The sequence below is a fragment of the Pseudonaja textilis genome, chromosome 4, assembly GCF_049901715.1.
Source record: "Pseudonaja textilis isolate UNSWEBS1 chromosome 4, rPseTex1.2, whole genome shotgun sequence".
Classification (NCBI taxonomy): domain Eukaryota; kingdom Metazoa; phylum Chordata; class Lepidosauria; order Squamata; family Elapidae; genus Pseudonaja; species Pseudonaja textilis.
In genome coordinates, this window is record NC_141993.1 from 13,751,327 (window position 1) to 13,765,040 (window position 13,714).

The 13,714-nt window shown below is 40.9% G+C and overlaps 1 protein-coding gene across 4 annotated transcripts in view; it reads right to left on the minus strand.

The window, feature by feature from the left end:
* Positions 1 to 1,675: 1,675 nt before the first annotated feature.
* The window catches only part of ZSWIM8 (zinc finger SWIM-type containing 8), a 76,208-nt gene continuing 64,169 nt past the window's right edge, over positions 1,676 to 13,714 (minus strand). For 3 of the 4 annotated variants that reach the window (XM_026711050.2, XM_026711048.2, XM_026711052.2), the window contains 5 exons: positions 12,504 to 12,672; positions 8,118 to 8,291; positions 5,151 to 5,270; positions 4,418 to 4,596; positions 1,676 to 3,415 (listed from right to left, as the gene is read on the minus strand). In XM_026711050.2, the coding sequence (XP_026566835.1) occupies positions 3,212 to 3,415; positions 4,418 to 4,596; positions 5,151 to 5,270; positions 8,118 to 8,291; positions 12,504 to 12,672 (846 nt within the window). In that variant the 3' untranslated portion in view covers positions 1,676 to 3,211. The remainder of the gene's footprint in view (positions 3,416 to 4,417; positions 4,597 to 5,150; positions 5,271 to 8,117; positions 8,292 to 12,503; positions 12,673 to 13,714) is intronic. The other variant, XM_026711049.2, reaches the window with a different exon arrangement.

A 13,714-nucleotide genomic window follows, 5' to 3' on the forward strand; every position in this document is an offset into this window, starting at 1 on the left:
AACATTAGAATATCAACAACCTCCTAATAGCAGTAGCAATACCACTTGGACTGATGTATTGCTTCACAGTGCTCTAAGTGGTTTTACGGAGTCAGCCTATTGCCCCCACAACCTGGATCCTTATTTTACCAACCTTGGAAGGCCGAGTCAACCTTGACCCAGTGAGACTCAAACAGCTGGCAGTCGACAGTCAGCAGAATTAGCCTGCAATACTGCATTCTAACCACTGCCCCACCATGGCTCATAGCCGTTCTTCAATGGCAAATACAAAAAAATTGCTCATAGAACAAATTAAATTGCTTTTGTGGAGAAGTTGCTACTTAAATCCTGTTACTTTGAGCTTTCCAGAAAGCCACAGGACCTGCTTGGTGACCCCCTATCTGGCAAAATGATTTATTTCATGTGGTTACTTTTATTAAAAAGTAGTATAATAATTATATCTTTGAATGTGGCTACAATTTTACTGTCTGTAAAATTTAACATGGACCAATTGCTCCATTTATCTAATTTTAATTTTACGGGGTTTATTTGAAATAGAAGTGACTCAATTAATTACTGTATTCTGTCAACTTGCAGAACTCCAGCCAAACTTTATTAAGATGGCAGCTTTTGCACCCTTCCTTGGGCAGGAAAGTCCTTGAGGTGCAGATGCATCAGTAACTCTTTTCTGCCATAGGCACAAGATCCACAATTAACATCAATCATGTCTCATGTAATGGTATTATAAACCTTTCAAGGAATTATAGCCTGAATAAGGACCATGTAGGAAAGAGGAATGTGGGATAACTACACTGTGCTAACATACAACTCAAGAAGGATCATTGCTCTAAAATATAACATCCCTATCCTGGCTTTGAATCTCACTGAAGTCAAGATGGTGACATTCATCAGGACTAATGGGAGCAAAATGGAACCTAATCAGCCCATACAAACACTGAGCTTTAGCCTTCCTGGCAAACTCCGCTGGCCGCTATACGAGCCCACCCTGCTTTCTTGCCCTCTGGGTTCTTCCTGCTTTTTCATTCTTCTCTTTCTGTGCCAGTGACAAGAGCGCTGCTTCCTTCATCTCCCTTTGTTCTTTGCATAGAGAAATTTCCAAACAACTCTGGTCCCACAAGCCCTCCAAGGGCAAAGAAATTACTCTTTACGGGGCCGTTTGTTGTATGTAATTGTTTTAAAAAATAAGGTACTCTTGAAGGAATGGAAACTTTTAAAAAAAATGGTTTTCTAATGTGAATTGTGGGAATGACATAAACTGACTTGGAATTCTTAATCCCGCCGGCTTTTGCAGTGCTCAAGGCAAGCTCAAGCGTCAATGTAGATGATGCACTCGTGGATCTTGTTCATGGATCTTCAGAGCACCGACGTCAGGCCTTGTGCTTTCAAAGGGGCTCCCTCCCCCCTTGTACTAAAACAGTGTTTCTCAACCTCAGCAACTTTGAAATCTGGGAATTTCAACTCCCAATATGCTGGGTGGGAATTTTGGAAGTCTTTTTGCAGGCTGACATTAAACAATACAATGACTGGACTAACGAACTGAGATCAGACACTGTTGTTTCAACGGAAGAGTCACATCTAAGGTAAGTCCACAAGGGCCAACCATTGCATGATTAAAACAAATCAGAATGCCCAACCATTTGGCAGAGAGATGACAGCTGAGGAAGAAACCAACAAGTTTCAGGATGCAAAGTTTATTTCCCCGTTTAGTTAGTGAAAAACAGTATGAAACACTAGCATCATGTAATATAAAGAATGCTGAGAATTAATCAGAGGAAGTCCAACGTTACTAGCACACAACTTTTTTCAGATTGAGGGCTACAAAGTGGCTGAGGCCGAGACACATTAAATTTCATTTAACTTTATTTAAATGTAAATTTAAACTATTTAATTAAATAGTTAATATGATTATTCCCCATATATTTAATAATCGACTAGTTCACATCAGGTAAGACACAACTATGAGGAAATTTAAGGTTAACAAAATCCACATGAGCTGGATGAAGTAAATAAATCTTGCCTTTCCCCAAGCTAGGCTGAATCAGGGAAAATGATCGGCAAAAATTGAAGTCAGGCAAAAATTGGTGTTCACAAAATGCATAACCAAGTTTACTGGATTAACTACCACCGGATGATGTTGTGGGCATTTAACAATATATGTGTGTCTAGCAAAAGCCATTAACCATGAGAGCTGAATGGGACCTCCAGCTTCAGGGCAATACATGCCTGAATATCAGTTGCTTGTGGACTAGCAGCAGATGAGAATCTTCCTTATCTTTAAGACCAAGTTTCCTTATTACTTTGTGGTGAGAGGTTGTGTGGTTCAAAGGTCGCTGGGACAAGACCAAGTTTCGGTATTTTTTCAGTCCTTTGCAAAAATAGGTTAGAACTTCCTACTCTAAGGCACTCTTAGTTCTTTGTTTTATGATGTCAGCATGATAAACAGAAATATGGAGAAGAGTCAGTCTAAGAAAATGAGGGTTTTAATCGGGAAACTGAAACAAGGAGTAAGAAACTGATTACAGGAGAGCTAACATCTCTGTACAACTTGGAGCCATTTGGGGTAGAATATCCTATGTCGTCTGATGAGGAGGCCCTCAGATCACTATCTAAGAGCAAAGAAATCGTACCAGCCAGTTCTGTACTTGCTGAGGCCAGATGCTTCCAGTGGTGTCTTGGCCCATCCAAACAGGTAAGCTGAACTGGATGAGGGACCTGCTATGGCAGGAAGGAGGAAGGAACAGTGTTGGAGAAAACCTGGATGAGCAGAAACAACCTCTGCTTCTGCTGGCCCAGTAATGGCTGAAATTTTAAGAACCATATAGAAAGTAGTATACATATTTATAAATGCCAAAATAAATATTATAAAGAAACAGGCTTGATCCTACCCCTAACATGCATGCATACACACCCAGTAAGAGAGAGAGAAAGGCAGAAATGATGTTCATTTATAAAGACATCCTATACAAGGAAAAAGACTAAAACTGTTGACCAATGATCAGCCAGTTCCCCCTCTCTCTCACCCACCCATACGTACACACACACACACACGCACACAGTTTCCTTGCCTTCACTTGCTGGGGAGGAGAGAAAGGGAAGTAGAACACAGCCACAGCCACATGGACGAGGAATGTCATGGTAGAAATACATTGAATCAGTGGTTTCCAATAGCTAAAATTAAAAAGATCCCATAAAGAAGGATGCAGGATGGGCATCAGGGTGAAAAGGTAGTCATTTCCAGAGAGACCCGTTGCCACAGATCCTTGGTCTGTTTGCTGCGTTTCAGATTCTGAAGGATGTCGTTGAACTGCATCATGCCCATAGGAGTTAGGCAGAAGGCGCTTCGGGCGCTGCGAATGGCATTCACAAAGTCATCGTAGTCCGCTGGAGTGAGATGGATCAGACGATGATGGATGTACTTGGGAAAACCAAGGTAAAACAGGGATGAAATACAGTTTCTGGTGGGAAAACCCATTTTATAATCTCTCTGAATAGTGCCTTTCTTTTATGAGGAACCTTAAGAATCTAGATCAGGGTAGGGTGGGCCCAAATCTAGATGGAATTATTACTGTAGTAGATTTATCTACCCTATTGGGTAGATAAATGCCAAAAACAGTTCAATGGTCCACCTTCTTCTTCTTAATAACATTTCTCTCACCCTTATCCAAAAGGCTCAACGTGACCCAGTCCCTCCCAACTGTACTGTTAAGTCTCATAATTACCTTGGGGAAGAAATAACAAGCAAACATGAATAAATCACAAAGTATTAACGGGTGAGCAGAAACCTAAAGCTAGGTCTTGGCCATCACAGCTCTGTATCACCTGAGATCCCATTTAGGTCCTCAGAAAAAGAGGTTGAGAGGCAGAGTTAGGAGAGGGGAAGAGGAAAATACTGTCCTTTTAACACAAAGTCAACTCCTGGTTACTTCCATAGATGCTTCCCTCTAGTTTTCTTGGCAATAATACAGAATTAGATTAACTAGCCCAAATTCCTCTGCTGTGTCCCTCCAACAACTACTAAGACTCAACCTTCCTGAAGATTCCCAACTTCCAAGAGGGCTTACCCAGGGAGTCCCACCTGTTGAGTTTGGGAAAAAGCGGCTTTGTGGGGAAGTGGAAGGAAAGCCAAGTGAAAGGTCTTCCAGGGACTCAACGAATAACCTGTGCTGCCTGACCATATTTTCCCCACAAACTGTGCGGTGGAATGATGAAGTCTCTCTCCTTGTAGTCTTTCAGAGGAAGTTTTGAAAACAGACATGAATAAAACTGCTGTCTTAATCATCTTTCAACTGATCTGACTTAATTATGTTTCACAGCAGCCGTATTGCTCCATTCACCCAAAAGAGGACATATTTAAGTTCACAAAGCCTCCTAGATAAAGCAACCAACCTTTACCATTAAGAGGAAAGCCCGTGTGTACCTGAATATACGCCTGCTGGCACCTCTGTACCAACTGATGAAAGGCAGGTGTGCGCAAGTGGTTGTGGACATGGGCAGGGTTGAGTCTCTGCAGGGACTCCATGATGATCTCTTGCAGCACAAAAGGACTCAGGACTCCCTTGGCTGCACCAACACAAAACTGATGTACATAGTTCACACCTGCAAAAGAGCAAAGGCATTTACTGTGAATGTAAGGCATAGGAAATAAAGAAGTCCCTGTGTTTGTTTGTGTGTGTGTGAGAGAGAGAGAAAGAGAGGGAGAGGGAGGGAGGGAGGGAGGGAGGGAGGGAGGGAGAGATAAATTTATCTTCTGTAAGGAACAGAACAAAACAAGCAGCTATCTTGGAAGACTACATCCAAGCAAAAGGGGTAACATCTATTGTCATTTATTTTTCAACTATTGGCAATTAAAATAACGTGGGCTAGAGTCTACAGAGAGCCACTTGATGTCAAAGGCAACCAGCTTTAAAATTCTCTTTCTAACTTTAAGACACCTGTACTGTAAATAACATTAAAAAATAGCTGCCAACTTTTTACACTGAAGATTTCAAGCTGGAAAATGTAGCAGAAGCACCCTTGAGTTGCACTGGTTACTTTTCACCAAGGGATCGCTGGCACTAGCAATTTTAGGCAATAAAATACGACTCTCTAGATGCATACAGGCAGGAGAGTCATGTTCCCTCCCCTTCAGTTAGGGTGTCTGTGGATCTTACCTAATTTGGCCGCTAGTCCGAGAAGCCATTTCACATCTTCTGTGTAGGGGGGGCTGCGTGAGAAGTTGTTGGGGTGGTCATTGTGAGCCCTGCGACCCAGCATCTCCAGCGCCAGCATCCCTGAAGGGGAGAGCAAGTTGGACCCTCAAGTGGGCCAGCGCTTCCTCGCTCACACTTCCCACGCAGGCAAGAGAGAGCAGTCTGAACCAACAACCTTTTTGGCCTTCACTTTGTTCAAATTTAAACATTAATTTTAAAGCTCCCTGAGCCACAGAAAAAGGTTGGAGAAGCAGCCCACGGGACAATTTGTGGCAAAGAAAAGCCACATGGGGAGGATGCTAAATAGTTATATCTTTTACTCAGCAGAGCTTTGGTTTGTTTCTTTTTTAAAAAGGAAGAGCCTCAAGACTCTGCAAAGCTTAAGATTAAAAGACTGGAAAGAATAACAAAGATTTGGCATGAGGGTCAGTCTCTTCATGCCTTCTTTAGTACTGGTAACTAAAAGGATTCCCATGAGAAGCTTCTTCCCACATTAATTACTTTTTAGAAATTTATAAGACTGTCCAAATCGATAACAGGGTACAGTGAAAACAACCATACCATACACTGTATGCACAATTATTAAGCAAGTGAGTATTTTGACCACATCCTTTTATGTATATTTTCCACCTCCCAGCTGTATAAACTTGAATGCTTAGTATCAGAAGCATATCAGGTGATGTGTTTTCGTGTAATGAGGGAGGGGATGGCCTAAGATCATCAGCCTATATGTGTGCATAATTTTTAGGCAGCTTCTTTTCCTCACGCAAAATAGGTCAAAAAAGAGATTTAACTGACTGAAAAGTCCAAAATTGCAAAAAGTCTTTCAGAGGGATATAGCACTCTTGAAATTGCTAAGTTATTGGGGGCATGACCACAGAACCCTCAAACGTCTTGTTGCAAATAATCAACAAAGTCACAAGAAATGTGCTGAGAAAAAAAGACACACATTAACTGCCAAATATTTGAGAAGAATCAAATGTGAAGCTACCATTATCCTCACAGTGTTATCATGTTCCAGAACTGCGACCTACCGAGAGTGCCCAGAGATGCAAGATGTTCAATGCTTAGAGACATGGCCATAGTAAGGAAGGCTGAAATCCAACCAAGACTGAACAGAACCACATAAATTGAAACGGCAAGACTGGCCCAAGAAATATCTGAAGACCGATTTGTCAAAAGTTTGATGGACTGATGAGATGAGAGTGACTTGATGGACCAGATGGATGGGGCCATGGCTGGATCGGCAACAGGTACAGAGCTCCACTTCTACTTAGATGCCAGCAAGGTGGAGGAGGAGTACTGGCATGGGCTGGTATTATTAAAGATGAGCTAGTTGGACCTTTTCAGGTTGAAGGTGGACTCAAAATCAACTCCCAAACATACTGCCAGTTTAAAGAAGACAGTTTCTTCAAGCAGTGATACAGGGGAAAGTCTGCATCTTTCAAGAAGACCATGATTTTAATGCAGGGCAACACTCCGTCGCAGGTATCAAAGGATTCCATCTTTCAAAGGTGAAAGAATAATCACATGGGCCCCTTCCTCACCTGAGCTACACCCTATTGAGAACTTGTGGGCCCTTCTTAAATGGAAGATTTACAGTGAAGGAAAACAGTACATTAGTAATAGGATTATTATTATTGAAAAGAAAGGTGGCTATATTGGTTACTGATTTTTTTTTTAAATGTCAGAAATGCTTATTTGCACTGGGAATGGGTAGAGTTTTTTAAAATTATTCTCACTTTAACAGATGCAAATAAACGAGTGAGATGGGAAAACGTTTATTTTTCATTTAGTTGCATAATAATTCTGCACACTTATAGTTCCCAATAATTATGCAAACATAGATATTCTCCTAAGAAAGATAAAACCTCACTTTTACTTTCTTAAATATTCGGGTTTGAGGTTTATTAACATTTTGGACTGACATAGAGCACTGTAGTGGTTCAATAATTAAATTAATTCTCCAAAATACAAGTTGCCTAATAATTGTGCACACGGTGTACAGCTGAATCCCAGAGACTACACCATCACCAGAAGAAAAACAACCGAAGGTCATACACGACCTGCCCACCCCCACCCCCCCGACTCTAACCCTAAGCCTAGGAAAAGAGCCAGATTCTCAGAGCTCTTCTACACATGGCCGGATGTTTGTGATGTTTGTAAACAACAGGTACCACGATAGAGAAGCTCTCCTGGGGTCCTATCCCTTAGTGGATGAAAGTATGTGCACTCTGTCTGATCACACAGGAGCTATGGGGGATGGAAAGTCCTGTCTCATGAAAGGCTTCATAGGTAATAAGCACCAACTTGAACTGCACCTGGAAGACAAGTGGTGGCTCGTGGAGCAAAGGTGTTACATCTTTCTGTTGAGAGGTACCTCATACCTGCCTGTGCTGCTGCATTCTAGACCAGTGGTATCTTCTAAGTGGTTATCGAGGGCAGCCCCATGCACAGCACATTTCAATAGTCCATGCCTGCTGAATCTCAGACTGGCCATATTTATCATTATTCAATTACACTGAGAAATGCCAACTGTCCAGAGCAGTAAATCAAGACAGCCACAATTTTAAAAATGCATCTTTCTTTGTTCTGAAATGTCCTGAATGCAGAATGAGCACACTGATAACTAGCCAATCCATTTGGTCTATGGTTCCCAATTTAAGACTGGCTTTCTGGTCTCCAGAGTTAGTGGATCAATGAACATATTGTTAACAAATACAATTTCCTGCAACTATAATTAATCCGTGTCTCTTCTCATTCCCCTGAATTATTTATTCACCAGTAATCTGCTTACCAACTAAACTAGGGAATCTAAACTCCCATCTACAAGGCAAGCCTTTCCAGATAGCTCTTAATAAGATATGCATCACTCTTGTCCTGAATGCCAACGAAAACACCGAAAGAGTCACTGATTGTTGTCCTTACCAACTCGGTAGGCAGAATGAAGGTAGTGCAATCCTTGAGGACTGACGGGTTGGCTGTGTTGTTCATCTTCAGAAGGAAAGCCCCCTGTCACAAGGGAACTGGGCTGAGAAGACAAGCTTGTTAAGGAAGTCCCTTGAATTGCTGGGAAAGTAGACCCTGCGTGAACACTTCCTACTGGAAAGAAGAAACAATCGTATAAGGGGGAGAAGTCAAAGACATCAGCTACAGGATTTCAGTTATCCTCTGCCTGGATACGTGTCAGGGATTAATATTCATTAACCTGGTGGGAACATAGTAGCAGAGAACAAACAAACCGGGTTATAACATTGTATGCCTGATAATTCTAAAAGAGGCCTTATTTCCCTAATTTTTTGGATGTTTCCCAACAGCTGAGCCTTTCTAATGTACTCTCTCCTTTTGCATAATATTAGCAAAAGGGAAAAAGTACACCAAAATAGCCCGTGTTCCAGCTCCCCACTGGGAATGATAGAACTTCCCCTCTCGATACAAGGACTTTTGAAAAAGTTTCAAGTATTTGTAATAGCTAATATGTCATTCTATTTAAATAAAATAGAATAGTTAAATCCTCAAGGCACAATGTTTAATTATACAGGCATTTGTGAGAGGGGCAGGCTAATTGACTCACAGTTTGTATGTAGTGTTCCAGATACCATCTCATGACATATTCTTGCAACATCAAAAAGTAAGAAAGACAACCTGGCAACACAGATGAAAATAGGAACTCTTGGAATTCAGTTTATGTCAGGCCATCAGACAAATGCAGATCGAAGGCCCAGTTCTTACTACTGAAGGACAAGAAAAAGGGAGACTGAGACCAACATCTCAGGGGAAGTGACAAAGATCAGGAAGCCATGGCAGGCTGAAGACTTTTGTTATCAAAAGGAAAGGAAACATACAAAGGCAGATATTCCAGGTGTGCAGGAATAGCCCTTATAGTATTAGGAATAGTCCTAATCGTCCTCATGTGTGTCAACGCACTGTCCATGCGTTGACACACAGGAAACACTGTGTATTCTTGGGGGAGACATTTACAGATTTGTGGGTTACTCGAGGAAACACGGTTCAGTGAAGTATAGAGTTAGGAACATATTGCTGTCGAGTTTAAGGATGATTCCCGTTATAAAATTATAATAATTTCTGCATTTCTTGAATGTTATACATCAGTCTTCTTGGAACTGCCTGCTTGACATTAGAATTGCAGTTGTTGTGCTTGGTTGATAATGTCATTTAAAACAAGACCAAAAAAGCAGGAATTTCACAACAAGACAGATAAGCCTTAAATGGAATTTTGTTCCAGTAAGTAAATGTTGGGATATAACAACGTTTCTCTGTGTATCACTAAAATCTTGAAGACTAGAAATCCAAAGGAGGAGTTCTGGTCTTTAACCTGGACTCGATACGACCTGTGGAGAGGAGGTGAATTGATTCCGAACAGACACTTCCTGACCAACCTTTTAACTGAGCAATTAAATCGACTGTCTAGGTAACGCAAAGGAGATTGAGCATGCTTACAACAAATCTGTAATACACAAAAGACACTGATTTCTAAGTAGCTTAATTTTACTAATTTACTCGTTACTTTGTATAAAAATCTGTTTTTCATCAATCACCACATCCCACTGGTTTGCAAATTCTTCAAGGAACACCAATCAAGTGACTTTATGTGAGTAAGCAGATAAATTCTTCATACACATAGGAAATGAGGGCAATAGAAACAGAAATTAAAATGCTAAATTTAAACACAATTCTGGACTTTTGATATAGATATTCAAAGTCAAATTACAGCTTACAATTTGAATGCTGAATTTGAATGACAGGGTAGATTTCTGCCCAAAATCAATGCCAAGAATAATGTCCAAGATCAAATTAAGTTTGAAGATATAAACTGAGTTTTTGACTCATGCACTGAAATTTACTTTCATATTTATAAAATATTTATAAATTTACTAAAGTTAAAATAAAATAAAGTTATTTACTACAACTCACCAATAAATACAAAAGTTCCTATCAGACCTTAAAATATTTCTGCAACTTAAAATGATAGTTCTCTATTTCTCTCTTTCTCTCTCTCTGTCTTAATTTTCCCTTCACTGGGGAGCAACTTTGAAAATATTTCATTAATCTGAAACAAGTTTAGAAAGTGGTTTACTGCTTCCCCAGGAATGAAGATGTGCTATTAACAGCCTTTTAAACATTTCTGTTCACATCTATGAGTGGGCATTAAAATCAGTATATAGATGGGACTTAACGTCAATCAATTCAGTCTGGGGTTTGGGGGTTTTTTTTGGTTCCCTTATCTATAATGCTGGAGACGTTTCCTGCAGTGGTACAGATGCTAATAGGTAAGAAAAGAATTTACGCACATATTGTAGGGTTCTTATTCAACTTTCTATTTCCCCCCTCTTTTCAGATAATTAAAATCTAGTCTACAAAAATCATCATTAAGTATAATTTACTTTCTCTGTGAAAGATTTTTTTTTTCATATATTGCTGGTATTGTTTATGTTCACAGACATCTGGTATTTGTTATGCATTCTTTCAATTAGTCACCCTTGTGGAATGCTATATTTTAATCACTATATTTTTAAATTTTGTAATAATTTTCTGTATTGCAGGAAAAATGTTTTCATGTTACTTGTACTATCTTCAGGTTAAATTATCTTGTTTTGAGCATAACTCCTGTCCTTCAAGAAAAATGTGTGTGTGTGTGTGTGAGAGAGAGAGAGAGAGAGAGAGAGAGAGAGACATTGTGCCTAGTACAGGGCTGTCAAACTCCCGGCCCATAGGCCAGATGTGTCACACGCTGGCCATGCCCACGCCTGGTTTAGCAAAGAGGGAAAAGTCCCTACATGTCACATGACGCCACTGTGATGTGAGTTTGGCACCCCTTGCCTAGTAGATAAGACAGAGAAGCAGCATTTTTGTTTGAAGGTTTCACAAATCAGATTTTCCGGATGAAATGGGCAATCAGTAGTCAGCAAAGCCTACGAAAGTCATTTTGGAAACTTGCCAAGAACAGATAACATTTTTGGACTTCTGGCTATTTTGGGGAGTCGGGAACAGAAATAAGGCATCATCCCAAAAGGGCTGTTGTGAGGCCCAAGATTCCTAGGATGAGGCTAATTATAACTGCTATGAGGATTGTTTCTGTTCCTGCTGTTGAAATCATGTGATGGAAACGTAACTTCAATCTCATCTTTGAAACTGAAATTCACATAAACAGATCAAATCTCTAAAACATCTCTCCAAATGGGATGGGAAAGTAGAATTTAGGTTGTGGTGTAAACACAGGTAGTCTTGGGGTTATGATGGCAATTGGGATATGAATTTCTGTCAAAAAGAGACCTCACTGCTTAGAGCCATCCTGACCATCAAATGGGAAGGGACAGGACTGGTAGCTAGTGGTAGCTACGAGTGGCTGCCATGGGTGGGTGCTAGAGAGTGAGGCAAAATGCCAGAGGCAGAGAAGTGCCACAAGGGAGCCCAGAATAAATTTTGGTGATGTGGCTGATGATCAGGACTTCAAGAACCAGTTGTTATGTCCCTTTTTCAGCACTGTCATAACTTTGAACACTTGCTAAACAAATGGGCGTGCCCAAGAACTATCTGTATGGGTCCCCAAATCCCTTCATATCATTAATTGGGAGGCTTTGCCCTCTGATTCTGCACCGCTTCTTGTGAATAGGGCCTAGCTGAGCATCTGAGTAAGGCGTGCTGTCCTTTTCCCTCGTTTTACACTTTACATCCTTGGTGCCTTAGTACAAAGGTCTCTGGAACCAGGCAAGGGGGAGGTATCTCCTGCAGCTTAGGCAACGTCCAGTTCTAATAACTGATTCCAGCTGTAAACACCTCCCCGTCTGCAACGAAAGCCCAACCCTTCGCCTAAGTGCTCCTATCGCTCATTCCACTTCTCTGCTCTCTTTGTCCCCAGCCCTAAGCACCAGCATCTTGCTTATTCCCTCTCTCTCCTAACCTTACACTTGATTACAAGGATGCTGAACAATCTGCAGTCTAATGTAAAATAGACCAGTTGCAAGTTATAAAGTTTGTGATTAAGCCACATTGCCAATGGAAGCTATTCTGTAATTGATTGCAACACTCAAAAAGAAAACAAAAAACCTAAATACAGCCTCAAAACATTGGGGACATCGTGAGAAAATCTGACAACTGTAACAAAACCACCACGAAATAGGCATCAACATAGTGAAGGTATACCATTGTTATTCGATGAACACTCTCATTGGTTGTAGTCAGAGGAATTGGTGTTGAAAACTGACTGTTAGAGGTTTCCATGCTATATGTCATACCACAGTACTGTAATATTGCAATGATATATGTCTTTTCACCTGTTACAGGAATACTCACTTGCTACATTGGAAGACAGTGAGAGCCCTGTCTCCGCGTGGTAGGGGTGCATAGCAATCTGTGTCATGGAAGGGACGGGGACTCCCGGGAAGGACACTGCGGTTGCTGCCAAAGATGGAGTAGTTACCGAGTAGGGGTACTGGGCCCCGATGAAGGCTGGGTGGACCCCCTGCGGAGAAACAGGATAGAGTTGCCTGCTCCTTCACCAAGAGGCAAGGCTACGTTTTCGGCAGGTGCACACAGCCCTTTGCATACCCACCATTCCGTCTCCCGCATATTGTTTAAGTTCTGAAAGGGGAAGATGCCCAAACTAAAATATTTTTTTTTTAAAGGTAGCATTTCTTTTTAGGCATGTTACCTAGGAAACCTTTACCAGGTTACATGTGAAAATAATCCATAGTTGCAGGAAGAAGCATACTGAGCGTATTTTCATAGCAGTACAAAAATATCAAAGAAAAAAAAATTTATACCATAGCTTTACCAACAGCTTGAAAGTTGTAATGTTAGGAATGTAAGATTTTTTGTTAACACTGACAAAAGATAATAACCATTCTAGTTAGATAAGGCTAAATCCAATTACTTATAAACAAAAAAACCCGGTTTCAGGGTATTAATGAGTTACATTCAAGACATAATCTCAATTAAAGGAAAGCAGATTCCGAAAGTAATTGGTAGACGAAGTTAGCCAATTCAGCCAAACACAGATCAAGTGAAGTTTAGTTCTAGATCGTCCAAGGGGCACCAATAATCTTTCTAATCTCTCAGATTCTTAGTGTTTGATTAGATCAAAGACATCCGAGGGAAACTCCTCTCAGGAAACTTTCTCAACAGCGTAGTTGCTATTACTGCTAAGGGGGGTGCCCACAAGAGCTTGTTGCAGAATGTTTCTTCCTGTTCTGACCCAGGCTTAGCAGAACCAAGAAACAGACTCCTTGTCCCCCCAAAACCCCTCTTTATTTAGTTACTGTGGATTCATGGCATTCACACACAGAAAACTCCCGGCAATTATCCTCCCAAGGGTTAAGTGCAAGAGCAGGCCTATCAATCCAGGCCGAGAGCTTCCAGTCTGGAAAACTGTAAATTAAATAGCTGGCAAGGAGTCTCTGCGAGGCACAACTTTGATAAGCAAATCTTCCCAAAGAAATAGGAACTCTCCTGCAACCATCACTCCCCTTTTGCTTCTATTTATTCCCCGGGGAGGGGCCATTCAG